Below are 23,695 nucleotides of genomic sequence, written 5' to 3'. Positions count from 1 at the left end.
CGGTAATATACCAGTGTTGTTATCTCAAATCACCAGAAAATCATCTGTGTTATTGTAATTTACTCTAAACCCAAAGGGGTGAATTTTACTGAATCATCCTGTGTGTATTGCACAAGTTATATGTGGTTCAACTGGGATTCAATGACACATAAATAAAATGCATATAAAAGCAGTTTTTGTATCACTGGTTTATTGTTTCAGTTTGAAGACAAATATTTATCATTATCAAATAATTTACCAAAATCTGATTAAGACATAATTGAAATAAAATGACTATTTCAAATGATGAGACTGTCATTAAAGTGAGAGGGTTAGCGCTATACTATCAGGTTTAATCCACCATTTTCTACATTTGAAAATGCCTGTACCAAGTCAGGAATATGACAGTTCTTGTCCATTCGTTTTTGATGCGTTTTGTTATTTGATTTTGCCATGTGATTATGGACTTTCCGAATTGATTTTCCTCTAAGTTCAGTATTTTTGTGATTTTACTTTTTCAAAAAGATTTATAAAGAGATTGAAAAATAATTACAGGCTGCAAGCTACATTTTGTCCAACATTATAGACTAAAATTAAGAAAATTTTAATTCATGACCAACATTCTGACTAAAAAATGTAACAAAATCATCTTCATTTGAGGGGAATAAGTTTAACTATAACGAATGGGCTGACAATATACACAACTTATCTGTAAATCTTGTCATGCTACCCTAAACCTTGGAATAATTCTAAATTTCAGATAAAAAATTTCACACTTTTTTTTCTGAAAAATTGACATCTGTAACTATTGCAATTTCAACTATTTTCCAAGAAGAAAGAAATGACACTGAAATTGTGTTCTCAAATTGCATAAAGAATGTTGATATAATGAAGTTGACATTTCTCTGATCTTATTTACATTTCAATCTAAGTAATTACCTGTAATGTGTATCTGCACAAAACGTGTTGATGAAATGATCAGCTTAAAAAAAGAAAATAGAAAGATTATGCTAATAATTCTTTTTTTCTTCAGACATGTCAGATTTTTATTCTAAATTCAAGTTGGTCTAAATAAAATTATAAGGACGGATATCCCATTAAAGTATACTGTGGATTCAGTATAATCATGATAATTCAAGAGATACACTTTCATTGGATTACATCAGTAAAAGTAACAAGTTTAAATGTTCAACATTGTCTATCGATTTGTATGCAGATGTTGACAAACCACCAGATTGAAATATCCCAAAAAATAAATTAATCCACAGTTCTAAGATCTTTATCAGGTTTATATTGAATAATCTTAAATTTAAGTTACCATATGATTACATATATGATAAAAGAAAATCTCGTCATTTTAATTGATATACTAGAACACACCTATGATATCGCGGGTTCGTGACTGAATTAAAATATATAACTATGTGTAAGCCTTATTTTTAAAGTATTGGTATTGTCATCTGATAAAGTCATGCCGATTATAAGATACACAGTTTCATTGATATTACCACAATGATTACGAGTCTGACCTTAAGCTTATAACAATCAGACATAAATTTAAAGGGAAGATGGCATTAATCCAATTTGAATGATGAGGAACAAAATGATCAGACAAAAGGTTATCTCCCCTTAGGACAAAGATGTACTTTAAGGAGAGTTTATATGTTCAATTACAGTCAGGAAAGTGACGAGACAGCATTCTTGTCTGACTGGAAAAATGTACTGAAATTAAACTTCTTTCATGATCATCATTAAACCTCTAACATGCTGACATATCATATCAAACCTCTAACGTATTGACCCAACAGACATTTACAGCGGGTAATTTCTCTGAAAATTGAAGCTGTAAGCAAATTCTAAGGTTTCTTTCAATTAGCATGAATAGTGTTTTAATTTAAAAGTCTTTGAAGTTTATTTGTTGATAAACCTTTAACTTTAAAGTATTTACAAACATGATAAATTTAAGGGAAACAAGTGAAACTGCGCGCTACTGCTCACTGATGATACCCCCGCCGCAAGTGGATAATATTAATATTATAGTGTAAAAATATGCAAGTGTTAGGTAAACAGGAAGTTGTCGAGTGATGAATCTGTAAACGCATCACAGGGTATAGCTGACTTATATAAATCCTGAAACCAAATTTCAGAAATCCTTGTATTGTAGTTCCTGAGAAAAATGTGACGAAAATTTTCAACTTGGCTATCATGTGTAAAATCATACAAGTGTTCGGTAAACAGGAAGTTGTCAAGAGATCAATCTGAAAACGCATCACACGGTATAGCTGACTTAGATAAACCCTGAAACCAAATTTCAGAAATCCTTGTATTGTAGTTCCTGAGAAAAATGCGACGAAAAATAATCATGGGACGGACGGACTGACTGACGGAAGGACAGACAGAGGTAAAACAGTATACTACCCCCCCTTTTTTAAAGCAGGGGTATAAAAAGCATTTTGCTTAAGAATAAATTACATTTGGTATGTTATTGTTTATCAGCATACATGTACTTCATTGTATACCAAAATAATTTGTAAAAAAAAAGATAAAAAAATCATAGTAATTTTTAACTCAAACTTCATGCATGTAACATTTACATGTATATGGCAGATTCCATATAAGAAAGTGAAACAACTCCCATAAGCATGTTAGGCAAAAATCATAAGCAATGAACTTCTGTTTTTGAATACATGCTTTACTAATAAAGATAAAGACAATTTGACCAAAAAAAAAATTATGAGCATCATCCTTTTTAAATAAACGAAGCCTTAAATGTTATGTTTCTGACATAAGATTTGACAGACTTTATTGTTTCTGACATAAGATTTGACAGACTTTTTTATTTCTGACATAAGATTTGACAGACTTTATTTCTTCATACATAAGATTTGACAGACTTTATTTTTTCATACATAAGATTTGACAGACTTTATTTTTTTATACATAAGATTTGACAGACAAATTGAGTTTCTGACATAAGATTTTGACAGACTTGATTCTGACATAAGATTTTTCATACATAAGATATTTTGACAGACAATATATATTTGTTTTTTTTGACTAACATTGGAAATCAAATCCTAGTTGAAAGTCATTTTTAAAACTCCTGGAAAATACTGCAGCCTAACATCTAACAAGATTTCACCTCAGGTCTAATAATTTTAACTGTTAGCACATTCAAATGTTTCAGACATAAGAAAACAAGTTTGACAGATCTTATGTAGGAAACATATAAGTTTAAACTATTGCTTGAATAAAGTTAAATAAAAGAATCAACATGTGTTTTTTCTTATGCACAGCATGATTTACAGTTTTAACTGGCATAAATTGGAACCAACAATGATTTTGAAAGATTTTACAGCGATGTTCCTGACATAAGATTTATTGACAGACACTGAGCTATAAAGCAAGATATTTGAAAGTGAAAAAAAATATATATCACAGATGGTTTTGACTAAAAAAAGTAACAGATTTGGGAACAGGGAAGTTTGAATAACCTGACTACACTATTAAATACCAGTATACAAGTGTCAACATAAAGCATTGTGACACATAAACATTGTGTAAAAAAATGGGAGTTAATTCTGTCAAATTTTTTGCATTTTTTCAACTTGTTTTAATCATTTTTACTTTAAACAGAAACAACCATATCCAAAAATTATTTTTATAATTTCATCTAACATCATTATTCATCAAAACATTCACAGATTATGTTTCAAATAACAGTAATTATTATTTTTTTCTATTTATTCATTTTGACAGACATTTCCATTTCTTACATGGAATCTGCCATATACCATGTACATGTATACCTGACTATAGAAAAACTTACCATGAACATTTTCTGGAATGGGTGAATCATTATCTGTAAATATATAGGTCTGAAAAGGAGAATATATATAGAACTGTTATCATGTACTAGAATGAAACAATACATTTTGTTCATGACATAAAAGCTGGATGTATTTTGCACATCTAGCATATATACATTTTTGTATACAATGACTTTTATTATTATGTAAAAATTATTATGTAAAACTATATTGATTATAATTTAAAATTAAATCTACAAAGGAGAAGGTTCAGTCATTGTCAGTAAGACCCCTTTTTGGCCACAAAATATAGCAGTTTTACAAAATTGTTAAAATGTAAACCTTTAGTTATTTATTGGACAGTAGAATGCTTCTGTGTTATGTTTATCTTTTTAATACTGGTTAATGAAATCATTACAGTGTATACTGGCTGGTCATTATCTCGTATGATACGATTTTGACACACATACCGGCATAGCTAATGGATATGCATGAATAAGATAAGATCAGCACGTGTAGCCTAAACTGAGAGTTGTAGATTTGTAGGATAACTGTATATATGTAGTTTTTGAAAATATAGAATAGATACAAAAATATGTGTTTTTAATAGTATCCGAGCAAGTAAAACACGGATCTATCAGTATGTATGGTCAGATTATGTTTCTGTGTGTAAGAGAGAGTTGTTCCCCTTTTGTCAGTATTTTGTATTTATGTTTGTGACGTCATCTTTGTCTGATTAAAATGTAGAAATGGAAGCTGATGTGTTTTTATGTGTCCGTATGTAATCGCCTCCATCCATGCTACCAGAGCTATTCCACTAGTCTGTAATATCTGCTACATAAATATGGGCTGTTTTTGACAATACAATGCACATATATCCGGTACTAGCACCATTAAGTCATGCTAAATTACTGAAATCCTCATAATTCTAGCATTTTAGTTAAATTTTAGACGGTTTTCGTGTAAAACAAAAGTGGCCGCATTCGTGTTCATCCTTAATATTGAAATGTAAGTTGTATTTTATGATATAACATAACATCTATAAAGGTTGAGGATGAACACGGATGCGGCCACTTTCATTTTTTACCAAAAACCATCTGAAAAGTGACATTTTTCAGCATATTAGGTAGATTTTTCATATTTGAGCTTGAATCGGATCGTTTTTAATGACTAAATCTGTTAAAATCTTTCACATAAACTAATTAATTCAAATAAAATAGACACTTAAGTGTTTAAAAAGTGGTCAAAATCTTTCGTCAGATGAACCTGAAATATTTGGGGCCAAAATCGGTCCTTACCGGACCTACTCCTTTAATAATTTTCCTATACTTCAAAGATATTCATGTAACTTCATTAATCTGTTTTCTGTATAAATTCATATTTTTTTCATTTTCTGTTTATACATGAACTTGTGTTTCTTTTATTTTCTGATTCATTTTAATAAATTTTGAACATTTACCAGGCATGTACATTCAGAATTTCTGTTTAGCATCACAAAATTTTGTATCAAGCTTGAGTTGTCATTGATATCATCATCATCAAACTAATTTTATAAAATCTTACACATGTAATTAACAATTCAAGTATAAAGCCATTAAAGGGCAACGTTCGTCATACTTTCAACATCGACTTCAATCAAATGCTTTGAATCTCTAAATGCAATTGTTCATGCCAAACACTCACGTGATACCACATGGACTTTACCTTATACGGGGAAGATAAAACCCGTGGATTCCGGTAAAAAAGTTTTGAGCGGGAAATACAAATATAAGATTTTCGGTAGGAACGAAAAAAAATTAAAATAAAATATTGCTGGTAAATACAAATAAAAGATTTTCAGTCGGAACGAATTTATAGGGTCGGTCGGTAAAGGGCAAACAAACAATATTATAGTGTTATTAACTGCTGTTTCTGTACGGGTCTCGAGGCCAATACAGCAAACCTTGAATCTATACCAGTGCCAATACAGAAACAGCCAGTTCATAACACTTTTATTAAATGATTATAAGAGAATTAAAAACCGGAAGTGAACGTCCTGTATTAGCCCATGGGCCAATACAGCTTTTTCCCCGCTTTTTTCTGTATTGGCCCTGTTTTTTCCGTTTCAAAACTTTAAGACATTACAAAACATTGCACATCATTTAACCTGTTTATTTTATGACTTTAATTTAAAAAATATTATACCAATGTTTTTATGCATAACGATACTTCCAGAGTTAAGTAATGGCGTAAGAAAATTGAAAACCGGAAGTGAACGTCCTGTATTAGCCCTAGGGCTAATACAGCTTTTTTCCCGCTTTTATCTGTATTGGCCCTGTTTTTTTCCGTATTGGCCCTGTTCGAAGAGCAATATTAAATCTTGATTTATATCGACAGTGGAACGTTTTTAGTATTGCACATGCTGATTTATCCGTATTGGGGCTTATTTGCTCATATCATTTAATAATTTAATTTATGCCTGACAAAGTTTAATTTTGGACCCTTTGGCCGTCAATGTCAAAATGAATGTAGACTCTGATTTGGATCAACTTGTTGAATACTATGCCCAAAATCAGAAATCAAATGACATGTTTAAATTTAGCATACATTGTATCTAAATGCATAATTTATAAAACAGCAAGAAATTTCATGAACTACAAATGCTGTGAACCATCTGACAATACCATTTCCTAAATGTTGTGACTACTAACCATATAACCAAGGATTTGAAATTTCACTATACAAATCCTTGACATGACTAAATTGTGAGTTGGATAGAGTAAAACCAGATGCTCCGCAGGGTGCAGCTTTATACGACCGCAGAGGTTGAACACTGAACGGTTGGGGCAAGTATGGACACAACATTCAAGCTGGATTCAGCTCTAAATTTGGATTGTGATTAAATAGTTGACACAGCATAGGTTTCGGACACAGAATGAATGTGGTCTTATGAACTTAAAATATTTTGTTTGCCTTTGAGCAATTCACTATGCTGTTGAATATTAATCCTCTCAAAAAAATGTTTGAAGAAATTTTCTTTTTATTTCATTGTATTTATGAAATCTGAAATGAGAAAATTTTAACCCCCCCTTTTTTTTCACATCCCCCTTTCCCTTTTTCCAAAACTGATCTCAATTCAAATTTCTAATGGAGTTTGCAACAATAACTACTCATTTAAATACATCATAAAATATTAAAATGTAAAATAAAGTGCTTGTTATCACTGAATGGTAAAGATTGTTTTAATTTATCAGTTGGTAGTAAAAGTGAATATACATTGTTTATTGTATAAAACAATGATTTAAGTTGATTCAACTACTATTCTGGACAAAGAAAGATAACTCCAATCAATTGAAAATTTCTTGCTATTGCACAATATTGTGCAATTAGATATTTCTTACTATTGCACAATACTGTGCAATTGAAAATATTTGCTATTGCACAATACTGTGCAATTGAAGATTTCTTGCTATTGCACAATACTGTGCAATTGAAAATTTCTTGCTATTGCTGAATACTGTGCAATTGAAAATTTCTTGCTATTGCACAATACTTAATATAATAATTTTGGATCCTGATTTGAACCAACTTGAAAACTGGGCCCATAATCAAGAATCTAAGTACATGTTTAGATTCAGCATATCAAAAAAGCCCAAGAATTCAATTTTTGTTAAAATCAAACTTAGTTTAATTTTGGACCCTTTGGACTTTAATGTAGACCAATTTGAAAATGGGACTAAAAATTAAGAAACTACATACACAGTTAGATTTGGCATATCAAAGAACCCCAATTATTCAATTTTTGATGAAATCAAACAAAGTTTAATTTTGGACCCCGATATTTGGACCAACTTGAAAACTGGGCTAATAATCAAAAATCTAAGTACATTTTTAGATTCAGCATATCAAAGAACCCCTAGGATTCAATTTTTGTTAAAATCAAACTAAGTTTAATTTTGGACCCTTTGGACCTTAATGTAGACCAATTTGAAAACAGGACCAAAAATTAAGAATCTACATACACAGTTAGATTCGGCATATCAAAGAACCCCAATTATTGAATTTTTGATGAAATCAAACAAAGTTCAATTTTGGACCCTTTGGGCCCCTTTTTCCTAAACTGTTGGGACCAAAACTCCCAAAATCAAACCCAACCTTCCTTAAGTGATAATAACCCTTGTGTTTAAATTTCATTGATTTCTATTTACTTATACTAAAGTTATTGTGCAAAAACCAAGAATAATGCTTATTTGGGCCCTTTTCTGGCTCCTAATACCTAAACTGTTTGAACTAAAACTCCCAAAATCAATCCCAACCTTCCTTTTGTGGTCATAAACCTTGTGGTAAAATTTTATAGATTTCTATTCACTTTTACTAAAGTTAGAGTGCGAAAACTAAACGTATTCGGACGACGACGACGACGCAGACGACGACGCCAACGTGATACCAATATACGACCAAATTTTTTTTAATTTTTGCGGTCGTATAAAAAAGATCCAAACTTTTATTTTAAAATGACTAAAATGTGTGCAAAATTTCTGGAACCATGGTTTTGATTATGAACTCTGATTTGACTGTCTGAAAAAAAGAAAACGACTTTCAATTCTATCCAAAATTGATAGAAATCATTGTCTAAAAATTTCAGATCCTTGCACAAACAATTACTGGATATTGATAATTCTACAAAAAAGGTACAGTTATTTAAAAGGTACTGTAATATTTTTTCTGTCTATGAAGAAATAACATAAAAAATTTGGTGGACACTGAATAACGCGGCGTGTAGCAGGTTATTTAACAGTGTGCACCACATTTTTTATGTTATTTCGAATAGATAGAAAAAATATTACAGTTATTTCTTATAATTTAATTCTAAATTCCATTTTAAACCGTAGAAAACCATGAAAAAACGTTGATGACGTCATGGTCACATGACTAAAGATCACTAAATTATGTCTATGGGCTCATAACGAAATAACGTCAGGCAATCAGAAGACGCGTTACATCCAAAATTAAATTATGGTAAATTATAAACATCTCCCGTCATAAAAAAGTATTTATCAAGTACAACAAACTGTACCATGTTCGTCATTGTATATCAGAAAATCAAGATGCTCACCTCATCCTTAGCTAAAGGGATCCATGTTTCCATCAGCAAATCAAGTCTTGAATTCCTGTTTGATTTAGTGGTTTTAACAGAAATAAATATGTCAGACTGAACTGTTTTCCTCATCACATTTTTAACATTCTGAATACGGTTCTGTTTTATTTTACCATTTCTGTTTACAATTTCATCTTTTCCCAAGTTTTCATCATCTGCAACAGAATTGACTCCATTTGTTTTTCTTTGGAATATTATATGGTCAACCACCTGTTGTTCTTTCTGCAGCGATAACTGTCTTCTATAACTTCTCTTAACATGCTTAACCTCGTGCTTAACAAACTTTGTAAACACAATTTGCTTTGTGTGTATGCGTTCTGTATTTGTGACAGAAATTAATACAAGTGCAAGAATAAATGTGACAATCACAAGGAATATTTGCAAATTCTTCGCAAAGAAATTCGTATCACTTGTCCACAGATGTTTACTGGTGTCTTTCTGCATTCCGACACATTACAATTCATGCAAGCAACCTGTACAATCGCATGCTCAGTAAACTTTCCCACGGTTGTAAACTTTGATTTACCTGGATCTTTGAAAAAGTAGGTCAACGTATGAGCGATGTGTAAAAAGGTTTCATTATTTATAAATTCCGTATAACATGTATAAGTCAGCATTTCACCAAAGTAGGCACGGGGTTAAAGTGTGCATTTCCCTGCATACATAAACTTTAACGATATATTTTTCTATGAAAAAACTTATTTGTTCATTGAACTATGGTATTATCATTAAAGGCTTTTACATTATCTTTCAGATGCACCAAAAATTAGCTCAATTGCGTTTATTTTTGTGAAATGCCGACACTTCGAAATTTGAAGACGTATATATATGATGACCTATGCGCTTGCTTCAAACATATAACTTAAGAGTGCACGGTGTTTAATCATATATATATATATATATCTCCATGATCTCAATCAATTAAACTGATAGATATATATCGCTTTTTATTTATGAAATAGATAAAGTGTAAAATACCTTAATTTTTGGTTAAATTATATAAAACCAACTTTCTTAGTTAAAAAGATATATTTAATAAACCGATATATACGACTCGTTAAAAGGTCTTTTTTTCTAGCAATGAATCTCAAAGTTTCTATTAATAAGCAGTGGTCACTTATTCGAAATTTAGAAATTAGTTGTCTATATTCAAAGTTTTGAGAAAGTAGGTATGGTTCAAAGTTATAGCTTTTCTTTATTTTTTTAAAAAGTTGGAGTTTGCTATTCTCTTGTAAATTTAATATTTTAATATATAAATTTTCATAGGAGTTTTCTAAATTTTGTTTGTATATTAATTAGCCTATTATTTTTATCCTTATTTTGGTTAACTATTCCTAAATCATTTTGACTTCTGACATGATTTACATAGGAGTACCAAGAATAAATACCTGCATTATGTAAAGTTTTTGCCAAATTTAGTGTCTCTTTTAGTAAGGGGCTAGTTTCTTCCCTTAATAGTCTATCATGAAAAAGAAGAGTTTGTCTTTTTATAAAGCAATCAATAGGGTAGCTGTCTAATTCAGATCGAGCAGCTATATTACAAGAGAATTTTTTTACTCCTAAAGTTAACTTATTAAATTTATTTAGTACTTTATCAGGTGGACTTTTGTCAATGAAAATAACAGATAAAACATGAGCTCTGGTGAGCTCTTTAACCGACTATCACATAACAAATCATGCAGCATCATACAAATACTACCAAATAAAAATGAAAAAACATGCAATATAATGAAAGCAAATCTATTTGATTTGTGAGCCTCCAGAGTCAAAGTTCATGTGGCAAGCGACAAGGTTTAATTGTAATCGAAATAATTAAAAAAAATTCTCGATTTTTCGATTTAACATTATGAATGAAGCGAGTTTTTCTCAGTATCATAAAAAATAATCGCATTTCGGTCTAAAATGACAAAATTGCAACAATAAATGCAGTTAAAAACTATTATTTCGGACCTAACGTGACGGTACCCAAATTGCACCTATTTTGACAGTTTTTCACCTAGGCAGCAACCATTTGATTTTCGGGGGGGGGGGGGGAGGGGGCTATGTTTTTTTTTTCTCGACAAATTTTTTTTTCGCCTATGGCGAAAAACAATCTATTTTTTTCGCAACAAGTCGAAACAATTTTTTTCTTTCAATTTTAGCATTACATATAGTGGCAGCTGAGGGTGAAACAAACAATTCAAAAACTGGAAACAAACTTTTTTTTCCAAAAAAAACCATAGCATGGTGACGTTTTCGTTCATTTTGCTTTTTCAGTAAACAGTCCATCTGTTGATAAATACTGTGAACGTTTTGTTGAATGACGTGCATAGTATCAAATCATAAAAATACAAATTGTTTAGTCTCTAGGAAATCTTGTAAGATTTCCGTTGCTATTTTTTCTAAATAGGTGCAATTTGGGTACTCGGTGCAATTTGGGTACCCTTACGTTATATATGTAATTAAAAGTACATTTTTGTTTGTTTTAAACAATTTTACAGATTCTAAAAAACATTTCAGCGAAATCAGTGTTATATACGTTGACCAAGGATGAGGTACATGACAAATAAAGATAATACATCTGGTTTTTTTTGCAATAATTGATTGTTTTTCAAGTATCATTTATATTATAAAAAAGAAATAGCCGTAAACTTGTATAAATCGAAAGCACAAACACATTTTAGTAAACATTGCGAGTTCCTGTGATGTGGCCACATATCCTATATTTTTTTGAATGAACCATGCTTATATATTGGCGAGTTTTGACCAAATCTGAGGGGGCGTGGTCAAATAGTCGTCATGGTTATGAGATATGTCAATGCTTATCCATAAACCAACCTAATCACAAACTAAACTAAGATGAAAACTTAGCAAAAGTTTCAAAGTCCATAGACAGTGACCTAAAAATTTGTCATGCCTAAAATGACTTGTATGCAGATTTGAGGGTCTATTTATGTATTATCACCATGATCACTATTAACTAGAGGCTCTCAAGAGCCTGTATCGCTCACCTGACTCTACTTGGGTTTTTGAAATCATATAAAAAAAAAAATTGGTGTGTCCTCCATTTGCATTTAAGGTTTTCTACTCGACTTATGACTCTTTTTGTCTTGCTTGCCCAGCTTTTTATTAAAGCAATTTTTAAAAACATTTTTTTAATGTGTGGAAACATGTCAACATGTCATATTTGTTGTATTTAAATAAGTTTTTAATAATCAAATCTTAAATGTGTATTTATTTGCCCTTTTGAAAAACTAAATTTACCAATATCTGTCTAATAGATCACAATAAATAAAAAATATAGCTTGATTTGCCATTAATTCTGTATATAGTGTACGGAAGTCATCGGGGTCGTTTGACCTCCAAAAAATAAGAAACACAAAAGTAATATGCTACTACGTTACACAAAACTGATGTCAATTTGGATTTCCCTACAGATGTACATGTATATGTATTAAACTAGTACCCCCCCCCCCCCAACAAATTGAAATAAGACCAATACAAAAGAGCCTACGTACAGCGATAAATCGAAGAGGCAGATCGCTATGTATGTTTACAATATGGTCTAAGCGAATATTAATGTTAATAAAAATCAAGTCATGTTTCATAAATTAAATAGCAAAGTCTTGTTACTACACTTCTATAGTTATATGTAATAAAGCTGAAACATTTCTTTATATTTTTTAACACTGCTGATTCTTAGTTTATCACCTTCTTTAATATCGTTAATAAGTTGATTGCTCAACTACCGGTGGCAACTAGTCCATGCAAGGCGAGAATAAATAAACAAACAAATGAATTAGGAAGGTCCTAATATATAACGTCTAGATAAATACTAAGACATTTGGACTGCAAATGAAAAAAGAAGGCTAATTGAATATTGTCAGACAGTTTCGTGCCACCTCCGGACCCTTCAAAGAGCTGTTACAATGGTTCTTAACGTGCCGTGAGCGTATCACTCTCTATTCGAGGCATCGGATTTAAAGTCTCTATGAAAATTGAATTGGTCTGTACTTGAGGTACAAATAATGTGCATCTCATGTAGACAAAGCCTCCCAATCTATTGATAGTAATATATTTAAATTTATTATATCTGGTTGTATGTAGGTGGAATTGGTCTGCAAGTCTTGAGGTAGAGTTGATACATCCCTCAAGAATGTTTATTTATTCTCGCCTTGTCGAAAGTTGTCAATATGCATCCTTGTTGGGATGTCAAGCATCTGTTTAATTTTATCCTTTTTTCCAGTACTACAGGTTCTTTTATTTTTCAACCAAATTTCATTTATAAGCAATAGGCAATAATATGTACAAAAAGAACAGGAATAATTTTTATTTTCGCGGAATTGTAGGGTTAAACACTTTAATCGTGTGTCTATTTTTCACTAAAGTATCCGGCTTTGCTTTTGAAGCTGATTCGACTACTTAAAGTCTTAATGTTGTCAAACCGCAAATTAAACAATCTACAATTCCTTTGTCTACAGTAAAACAGGGGAAATTTGTCAAAAGCAGATATGTTTAATCTAAAACATTTACGTTTAAAATAAAACATATGCGATTTTCCCACAAGTGTTTCGTATGTTTTAAAAATTACACTTGTTTTTCCAGTGTAAAGACAGTTATAAATATTCATTTTATCCGCGTACAGTTATAAATTAGAATCACCTGCCACAACAAATAGTATCATGCAATACAGTACAGGGATTCAAGAGTATGATCTCAGAATCTGCTCTCATCCCCATATGCTATCCCTAACTATCCTGTCATCAAATGTATATAGTTTAATCTAAATTTATTTTTTCAAATGTACATACGTTATTTTTTATTTTTCTTGCTACAATGTAAATTATAAATTTTATAGTCGACGCCTGGCGAATAATCTTCATCGCAATAATGGAAGGATCGCTAGAAACTTAAAGAAGAAGAAGAAGCTGTGAGACCCATATAAGTTTTATATCTCGGCGGATAGTCTCTTTTTGTGAATTTCATAGCAGTATAGGACATATTATCAATCTTTTCAAGTATTTCTGGGTTGTTCGGTATAATGTTCAGATTTGCTAAGTAATGACAGTCTACTATAAGTGTACATATTACATCACGGTTACTGAAGTGAGTTGCCCATTTTGTTTCAGATATAATACTCAATATAAAGTTTTTATAGTATACATTGTATAATGCTATATGAGCCAGTCCAAGCGAAAAGGTACAAAAACGAAAAATTTACGAAATTCTAAAAAGTGTGCATTATTATTGGTAGTAGACTTGTGATTTATAAAACACATTTACTTTTCCTCAAATCATTAAGCTGTGAGCTACAAGCTCCTGCAAGTGTTGAGACCCCCCCCCCCCCCCTCTGGCCTTTTTAGTTTTATCAAGATTTTTAATGAATTATTTCATATATTTCAATCATTTTCAAAGTACAGTTTAAATGGCTTGATTTGCCAATTGATAATGTTAACCCCGGTAGCAGTGGGGATAAGGCTCTCGCTTACGATATCAAGGCAATCAAACCGGGCAACAGTTCCAATCCCGTAAAACTAAAGTTGATTGATATCATATTAAATTACTTAACTTAACTTAACTTAACTTATATTTCAATTTCGAAAGCACAAGATGTCATAGTTTTTGTTTTCCCCCATATTTTAACGTTGTCTTACTTTCTTTAAACCTGTAGAACTGACGGAAATTATTGACTTTTGTCCCTGCAGTATCGTAATATTTTAAGTTTCTGGTCCGGCAGGCGCGTAGCTCCCTATACGCTAACACGCAGTTGCAGGCAAAAATTAAAATTTATTATTTGAATGTTAAAGGAAACATCTATATGTTGTCACTTTTTTAATTGATGAAATGTCATTAAATAACGGCATTTGGTTTCAAAATAAAAGTTTCATTGGAGATTATGACAAAATCGGACAGTAACTTATCTTTTACAAGATATGAATTTGTAATACTCAGTCTTAGACATGTTGTTTTGGAGCACATTTTACAGTGTACGTTTCATCAGTTTGGAATGAGATGTACCAATCGGCATTAGAATTATCAGAACCCTTCGATATCGTTGAAAATATGCCGAGGCGATGTGGTAGACAGACTACAGGAGCCAATCACCCTGCAAACGCGCCAAAACAGTATTGGAAAGTCTCATTATTTTTTGCGTTCATAGAGTAGACCATATATCTAGTATTATCAGAAAATGGCTTCTTTGCGCTGTATCTGCTTCATCGTGTTGTAGGAAATATAACAAACAAACAAATCTCAACATTGTCTGAGACATACGAAACTGACATTGCATGTAATTTTGACGAATTCAATTGGGAGGTCGCTCGATGCCGAACACGTACACTGGTTTATACGTAACATCCATCGGAGTACCTATGGTATTATGTGTATGACACTCTCCTATGTTACATCCATCAGAGTACCTATGGTATTATGTGTATTACACTCTCCTATGTAACATCCATCGGAGTACCAATGGTATTATGTGTATGACACTCTCCTATGCTACATCCATCAGAGTACCTATGGTATTATGTGTATTACACTCTCCTATGTTACATCCATCGGATAACCTATGGTAGTATGTGTATTACACCCTCCTATGTAACATCCATAAGAGTACCTATGGTATTATGTGTATAACACCCTCCTATGTAACATCCATCAGAGTACCTATGGTATTATGTGTATGACACTCTCCTATGTTACATCCATCGGATAACCTATGGTAGTATGTGTATTACACCCTCCTATGTAACATCCATCAGAGTACCTATGATATTATGTGTATTACACCCTCCTATGTAACATCCATCAGAGTACCTATGGTATTATGTGTATGACACTCTCCTATGTTACATCCATCAGAGTACCTATTGTATTATGTGTATTACACCCTCCTATATTACATCCATCAGAGTACCTATGGTATTATGTGATATATAACAACCTCCTATGTAACATCCATCAGAGTAACTATGGTATTATGTGTATAACAACCTCCTATGTTACATCCATCAGAGTACCTATTGTATTATGTGTATTACACCCTCCTATGTAACATCCATCAGAGTACCTATGGTATTATGTGTATTACACTCTCCTATATTACATCCATCAGAGTACCTATGGTATTATGTGATATATAACAACCTCCTATGTAACATCCATCAGAGTAACTATGGTATTATGTGTGTAACAACCGCCTATGTTACATCCATCAGAGTACCTATTGTATTATGTGTATTACACCCTCCTATGTAACATCCATCAGAGTACCTATGGTATTATGTGTATTACACTCTCGTTTGTTACATCCATCAGAGTAGTACCTATAATACAGTGTATTACACCCTCCTATGTTACATCCATCAGAGTACCTCTGTGCCACCTGTTCATTAACAATAATTTGATATTTTTTTATAACCGAGACCAGAATAACATTAACGTCATACAGCTTTAGTACAGAAATGCACTTTAAATTGTATAATATGCAATATAATTGATGTTCAGTCGACCTTTAATGTAATATCAACGACTGAAATGATTTAAAAACAACTAGATTGCAGATAACACTCAAAATTAACCTGAACTCTTCCCAAACGGAATTCTAATAATTCTAGTTTGTCATACGATTGACTGCTTATAATGCAAAATACAAATATATCAAAAGTTTTTAAAACAAACAAAACACACTGATCATTTCTTTATTTCCCAATGTAAATGAAATGAAACAAAAACATTTTATACCACCAAAAAAAAGAGGAGTAAATTAAACATTTTTGGATCTTCTTCTGGCCAAATGACTCCCCACGAAGATGTGTTGGACATCTGTAAGGAAAGATTAACACTGCTGCTAGAAAGCCAGGCATTAAAGCACTGCCTTTAACAATGCTTGTTTTGGTCACTTTTTGGCCCTTTATTCCCAAACTGTTGGCCCCATAACCCTTCAAATGAATCCAAACATTCTGCTTGTGGTATTAAACATTGTGTTTCAATTTCAGAGCAATCAAAATACTTGTACACTAGTTACTATTCTGAAACTTTTAAGCCCCGAATTCTTTAACAGTTGCAATTGGGACCATCATACCCAAAATCAATCCCAACCTTCCCTTTGTGGTATTGAACCTTCTTAAAAAAAAAGATTTTATTGAGATCCATTCACTTAAACTAAAGTTATTGTTTGAATATCAATGTGTCTTTGTACAACGACATCATACCATTATCATGATTATATGATCCCAATTTTTTTTTTGCGATCGTATGAAAACTGCATTTTACCCTTATGTTCTGTTATAAGCCATGTTGGCATCTTGGTTGGCTGGCTTGGTCATCAGACATATTGTTTTTTAACTACATGTAGATACTCTAGTGATGATTGTTGCCAAGTAAGCCTAAAGGAGTAGGTCCAGTAAGACCCCTTTTTGGCCCCAAAATATAGCAGATTGGGCTGATTTTGACAATACAATGCACATATATCGGGTACTAGCACCATTAAGTCATGCTAAATTACTGAAATCTTCACAAGACGGTTTTCGTGTAAAACGAAAGTGGCTGCATTCGTGTTCATCCTTAATATTGAAATGTAAGTTGTATTTTATGATAATACATAACATATATAAAGGTTGAGGATGAACACGGATGCGGCCACTTTCATTTTTGACAAAAACCATCTGATAAATTGCATACCTATGGTATTATGTGTATTACACTCTCCTATGTAACATCCATCAGAGTATCTATGGTATTATGTGTATGACACTCTCCTATGTAACATCCATCAGAGTACCTATGGTATTATGTGTATTACACTCTCCTATGTTACATCCATCAGAGTACCTATGGTATTATGTGTATTACACTCTCCTATGTAACATCCATCAGAGTACCTATGGTATTATGTGTATGACACTCTCCTATGTTACATCCATCAGAGTACCTATGGTATTATGTGTATTACACTCTCCTATGTAACATCCATCAGAGTACCTATGGTATTATGTGTATGACACTCTCCTATGTTACATCCATCAGAGTACCTATGGTATTATGTGTATTACACTCTCCTATGTAACATCCATCAGAGTACCTATGGTATTATGTGTATGACACTCTCCTATGTTACATCCATCAGAGTACCTATGGTATTATGTGTATTACACTCTCCTATGTAACATCCATCAGAGTACCTATGGTATTATGTGTATGACACTCTCCTATGTTACATCCATCAGAGTACCTATGGTATTATGTGTATTACACTCTCCTATGTGAAATTTCGCGGAATTTTATTAAATTTTATCTTTATACATTTTTTAAGCATTAGTGCGTTAAATTAATTTCTTTTTTTGTTATATATGCACTAGAATAGTCACAACTGTTATGCAATTGTTTTTAAATCTCAGTTTGCTGAAAATCCCGGGATCACTGAAAGCTTGTGTATCGCGCATGAATAGATTACAAAAGTAGTTTCGGAAACATGGTTTATCGAAGTGTAAACTTAGAGAAAAATTCTAACTGACCAATCCAATTCAAGTATTTATAGATATGCAAATCATATAAGAATTATAAAGGTATGATGTCTGTATGTATTGTATAGTTGATTGTGTTTGACTAGGATGTCACAAATGCCTGACTAGGGTGTTACAAGGGCATGACTGGGGTGTTAGATGAAGATATTATAATAAAGGTGTGATAGATACAATAGAACAATTATTACAAAGATATGATGTCTGTATGTATTATATAGTTGATTGTGTTTGACTAGGATGTCACAAATGCCTGACTAGGGTGTTACAAGGGCATGACTGGGGTGTTAGATGAAGACATTATAATGAAGGGGTGATAGATACAATAGAACAATTATTACAAAGATATGATGTCTATATGTATTATATAGTTGATTGTGTATGACTAGGATGTCACAAATGCCTGACTAGGGTGCTATGAGGGCATGACTGGGGTGTTAGATGAAAACATTATAAATGAAGGTGTGATAGATACAATAGAACAATTATTACAAAGATATGATGTCTGTATGTATTGTATAGTTGATTGTGTATGACTAGGATGTCACAAATGCCTGACTAGGGTGTTACAATGGCATGACTGGGGTGTTAAATGAAGACATTATAAATGAAGGTGTGATAGATACAATAGAACAATTATTACAAAGATATGATGTCTGTATGTATTGTATAGTTGATTGTGTTTGACTAGGATGTCACAAATGCCTGACTAGGGTGTTACAAGGGCATGACTTGGGTGTTAGATTAAGACGTTATAATGAAGGTGTGATAGATACAATAGAACAATTATTACAAAGATATGATGTCTGTATGTATTATATAGTTGATTGTGTATGACTAGGATGTAACAAATGCCTGACTAGGGTGCTATGAGGGCATGACTGGGTGTTAGATGAAGGCATTATAAATGAAGGTGTGATAGATACAATAGAACAATTATTACAAAGATATGATGTCTCTTTATGTATTATATAGTTGATTGTCTATGATTAGGATGTCCCAAATGCCTCACTAGGGTGCTATGAGGGCATGACTGGGGTGTTAGATGTAGACCTTATACATGTAGGTGTGATAGATGGGTCAATATGCGCATTAGATTCTCCATAGGCCATAATGTTAACGTTTTCTTCTGTTGCTCAGGCCATATCGTAAACTTGGATATGTATGATAGCTTGTTTTGAAGCTGAGACACTTGGACACATGTGGTGCGATTTTCGGGGTGGCAAGTGTGATTCGTTTTCCCGTCAAGTGCCCCACCCCGAAAGATAGTGAAAAAAGTCACTCTCCACAGGAAATAATCCCAAAATTCTGACCATAAAAATCATTAAAAAATATGTCCTTTGTAATTTTTTGATCAGGTTTATTTTTGTATACTTTTTTTCACATCACATCAGCTCTATAAAACACCAGTCCTAGTTCATTTATGTCAATTTTTAAAATCACAGCTCCCACATATGCATGGCGGACTAATTTTTTAATGAGAGTCAAAAATCTGTGTTCCTCATCTCAAGGTCCTTTAGGGGTCTTGTCCCATATTAGATCAGCTAATGTCAGATTCCACTTATTTTTCAGTTTGTATCCCTTCAGTACACATTTCTGAACAATTCTGTGAAGTTTTAGCCATATCTGAAATAAAATAAGGTCATTTTAATACTTTTAGGTAGCAATGTTTATAACTGTTTAATATCATTTTTAAGAAAGAAAAAAACACAATAAGCATATGCTATAAATTTTCATTTTAAACATTTGTTTTAACTTTTTTTGGTATAACTGCAATTCATAAGCCTCTTTTACCTTACAGACTTTCTACAAATCATCTTTTTTTGTTGATAAATCATGAAAATATAGTGTTTTTCACTTAAAAACTATCAGATTTAAGAAATTTTTCCACCCTGAGAGTCTTGTTTTCTATTATATTTTTTTTTATTGAATAAAAAGCTCTTATATCTTTGCATTACTGTAAAGATTAGTCATAGACCTTTCCAAAACTAGTCTTGTTTTTAAAATCCATCAAGTAATAAGAATTTTAGAGGTTTTCTTTGTATGTGTCATGAAAGTGGGAAAAATGGGTTATTTTTTTGGTGAAGAGTACATTGTGATGTCATGGTTTTTGTGACGTCATTGCATTATGACATCATAATTAAGAGTTGTACACAACTTACAGAGTGTAGTAATTTTGAAAAATGAAAGGCAAAAAGAAACGAAACAAATTTAAGGTTGGTAACCAAGCATTTTTATCACGTTATGATTCCCTAGCAACAAATCAAGATTGCAATGGTGTTGCTCCATCTACAGCTCCATCTACACAGGTTTTAAAAAATTCATCTATGCAAGTATCATCTGCATCATCTAAAAGTGAATTTACTAATTCAACTACAAATGTATTGCCAAAAAAACCCACTGAATCCCTCTGGTTACCCCGCCTTACTGAAAAGGATTTTAAATTGTATTCTAAAGAAAGTTATGATAAGAAGTCATATGTAGCACCTCAGACTGAAAAGTGTGCTACTACCGTGAAACTCCTTCGTCCACATAAAGTGTCTGATGACTATTTGGATGAATATTTAGGGGATACAAATACAGAAAATAGAACAGTGGATAGAGATTTAAATATTTTAATGATGAATAATCTAATAATTTGTCATATAAATGAAAGTCCACATTGTAATGTTCCACATTTTGAACTTGTGCAAGAGACTCAGTGGGGTCTCGGTTGGATTTGGGAATTAAAATGTACAAAGTGTAAGTTTATATCAGAAAAATATAAACTGTTTAGAGAAATTGAGACTGGGCGTCCTGGCCGCAAGAGTGCCAGCATAAACTATGGGTTTCAAACTGGTGTAATAAACTCTAACATAGGTAATGATAGCGCGCGAGTACTTTTGACCAGTTCGTGTATTCCTCCTATGGCAAGAACAACAATGCAAAGAATAACCAATAATGTATGTGACAAGGTTGTTAAACTTGCTAATGAGGAAACTAAAAAGGTGGTTGAGAATTTTAAAAGGAGAAATGAAACCTTAGGGTTAAATAAAAATAGTCCAATAAAATTACAAATGGATGGTACTTACCAGAGTGTTTATATTAAAAGTAGACATAAAATGGGTCAAAATGCCTCACAAGCAATTGGCATTGCCTGTGAGAATGAAACTGACAGTCATGATGTTATAGGACTTCACTTAATAAACAAACTATGCTGGGTCGGTGCATGGTTACGGGGTAAAGGTTATGATGTTGAATGTCCTAACCATGAGCATTGTACAGCAAATACCAATAGGTATGATCCTTTGAGTGAAAAGGATCTAGGGTATGAAATAGGTAAAAAAATTGCCACAAATGAGTTACTTGTAGATTATTGCACTACTGATGGTGATGCAAAAAGTGTAAAAGGTTTACAAGAGGCCATGCAAGAGGTATTTGGTCCCTTATGGTCGGTTAACAGACTTGCTGATACAATTCATAGGGGTCAAAGTCAGTTCCGTGAAGGAATTCGAGCAAATTTTAGTGTTGGTATGTTCCCTGGTGTAACAAAAGCTCAGAAAAATGATATAAAAACAGCTTTTGCAAATGATATAAAACTAAGGTCGCATGGTATAATGAAATCATTATTTATGAAGTACAATGGTGACCGACAACAAATTTCAAATGCTTGCCTGGTATTGTTCGGTCTGTGGTAAATTGCTACAGTGGTAATTGCGGTGATAAGTGTAGATGGAGCATAACACTTTGTAATGGTGGTAAAAAAACAAGCTGGTGGTATAAATCAATAAACCTAAATAGCCATGGCTTACAAAATGGGTCTCTGATACCAACTGACAGAGACAAATTATTAATAGAATCATTGCTAGAGATGAAACTCTCTCAGAGTGCGTTAGATCAAATGAAATTTTTCAGTAACACTAACAAGTGTGAGTCTGTAAATAGGACTATTTCCACATACCTACCAAAAAATAAGAATTTCTCCCGCAATGCCATAGGTCGTGCTTCTGCAGCAGTCTTGAAAGTAAATAATAATAGAGATGTTGCCTTGGTTAAAACTCTAAAAGCTGTTGGCTGCACAATGGGTAAAAAGTCTCGTGCTGCAGTAGCTCTGAAAAAAATACGTAAACTTGAAATGTATGATAGTGCATATCAAAAAAGTTCAAAAGTAAAATATCGAAGGTTACAGGCTCGTAAAAGGCAGGCGATTAATTTTCTGCTTCACAAAAGTAACCGAAATGACGGGTACAAAAAACATCAGTTGGAACCAAAGCTTAGTCAGTTAACTAACTGCAAAGAGTTTGTTCCGCAGCCTGGTTGTAGTTTTTGGCCAGATTAACAAGGTCACAATTCCCATTTCTCTTTCAGCTATTTCAGGAAATAGTACATGTACAAATGTATTAATTTATTTAGCTATTTATTCATTTTTTATGATTACAGGGACTAATAAATGAGGGGGGGCAAGGGGGGTCCCAATAACAGCAAAACAGCAAACTGATTTGGCTCATAACAGATAACAAGGAATTAAAATGGACAAAAACAGATAACAGTAAATGAAATATTAAAATAATTCGGTCTTTGACAAATCAGTATTTCTTATTACGGATATAATCCTTTGTAATGCATTCCATTTTCTATGACTATGTTTTTAGCATTAATTTATGTATCTAGAATGTGTTTAAATTACTACTCAATATATTATAATATTTTTTATACGCTCGTTTACGGAACGTATCATGTTATACTGTTGACCGTCTGTTGTCAACATGTCGGACATTAACTCAAAAACTCTTTAACCAATTTGCATTAAACTTTGGGAAATTGTTTATATCTATTGACGTCAGCTCCCTTTTTGTTTTCTTTATAAATTTTAGATTTTAAGTTTCTGGGTAATGGGTTTTTATTCAATAAAATTGGTGTTTTTTCAGTTTTCTGATAATATCTCAAAAATGTTTTCACAAAGCAAGGAATTTTGGTGAATTGTTTATATCTATTAACATGAGGTCACTTGTACGTCTCCGAGTTAACGGGTTTTATTAATTAAAAAGGGGGGATTTTCCAGTTTTAAGACATTAACACAAAAATGTTTTCAGCAGTTCTCATGAAACTTTGCTGAAATGTTTATATCTATTGTTGTAAACTCCCTTTCGATTTTTATTAATTTTAGATTTTATGTTATTGAGTTAAATGATTTTATTCATTAGAAAAAGGTGGTATTTTCTAGTTTTCAAAAATATCTCAAAAATGCTTTCAGCAGTTCTTATGAAACGGTGGTGTATTGTTTATAT

The 23,695-nt window shown here is 32.3% G+C and overlaps 2 protein-coding genes and 1 long non-coding RNA gene across 5 annotated transcripts in view; 1 reads left to right on the top strand and 2 right to left on the bottom strand.

The window, feature by feature from the left end:
* Nucleotides 1-9,494, bottom strand: part of LOC139501019 (beta-1,3-N-acetylglucosaminyltransferase radical fringe-like) — a 138,166-nt gene extending 128,672 nt beyond the window's left edge. The window contains exons 1-3 of one of the 3 annotated variants that reach the window (XR_011658436.1): nucleotides 8,884-9,486; nucleotides 3,809-3,857; nucleotides 919-961 (exon numbers count right to left, since the gene is read on the bottom strand). Coding sequence is in view for 2 of the 3 variants with exons in the window: in XM_071289968.1 (XP_071146069.1) it covers nucleotides 919-961; nucleotides 3,809-3,857; nucleotides 8,884-9,369 (578 nt within the window). In the remaining variant the exon portion in view is untranslated. Of the gene's footprint in view, nucleotides 1-918; nucleotides 962-3,808; nucleotides 3,858-8,883 lie in introns of all 3 variants that reach the window. The other 2 variants (XM_071289968.1, XM_071289970.1) reach the window with 2 other exon arrangements.
* The window catches only part of LOC139501021 (uncharacterized), a 455,879-nt gene that overhangs the window by 353,979 nt on the left and 78,205 nt on the right, over nucleotides 1-23,695 (top strand). The window lies entirely within an intron of this gene.
* LOC139501023 (uncharacterized) lies at nucleotides 19,768-22,860 on the bottom strand. The gene is made up of 2 exons (XR_011658437.1): nucleotides 22,373-22,860; nucleotides 19,768-20,054 (listed from the first exon to the last, which is right to left on the bottom strand). It is a non-coding gene; the product is annotated as an uncharacterized lncRNA (long non-coding RNA).

This window comes from Mytilus edulis, chromosome 13, assembly GCF_963676685.1.
Source record: "Mytilus edulis chromosome 13, xbMytEdul2.2, whole genome shotgun sequence".
In the NCBI taxonomy this organism is placed as follows: domain Eukaryota; kingdom Metazoa; phylum Mollusca; class Bivalvia; order Mytilida; family Mytilidae; genus Mytilus; species Mytilus edulis.
This window is presented reverse-complemented; position numbering and strand designations above follow the sequence as displayed.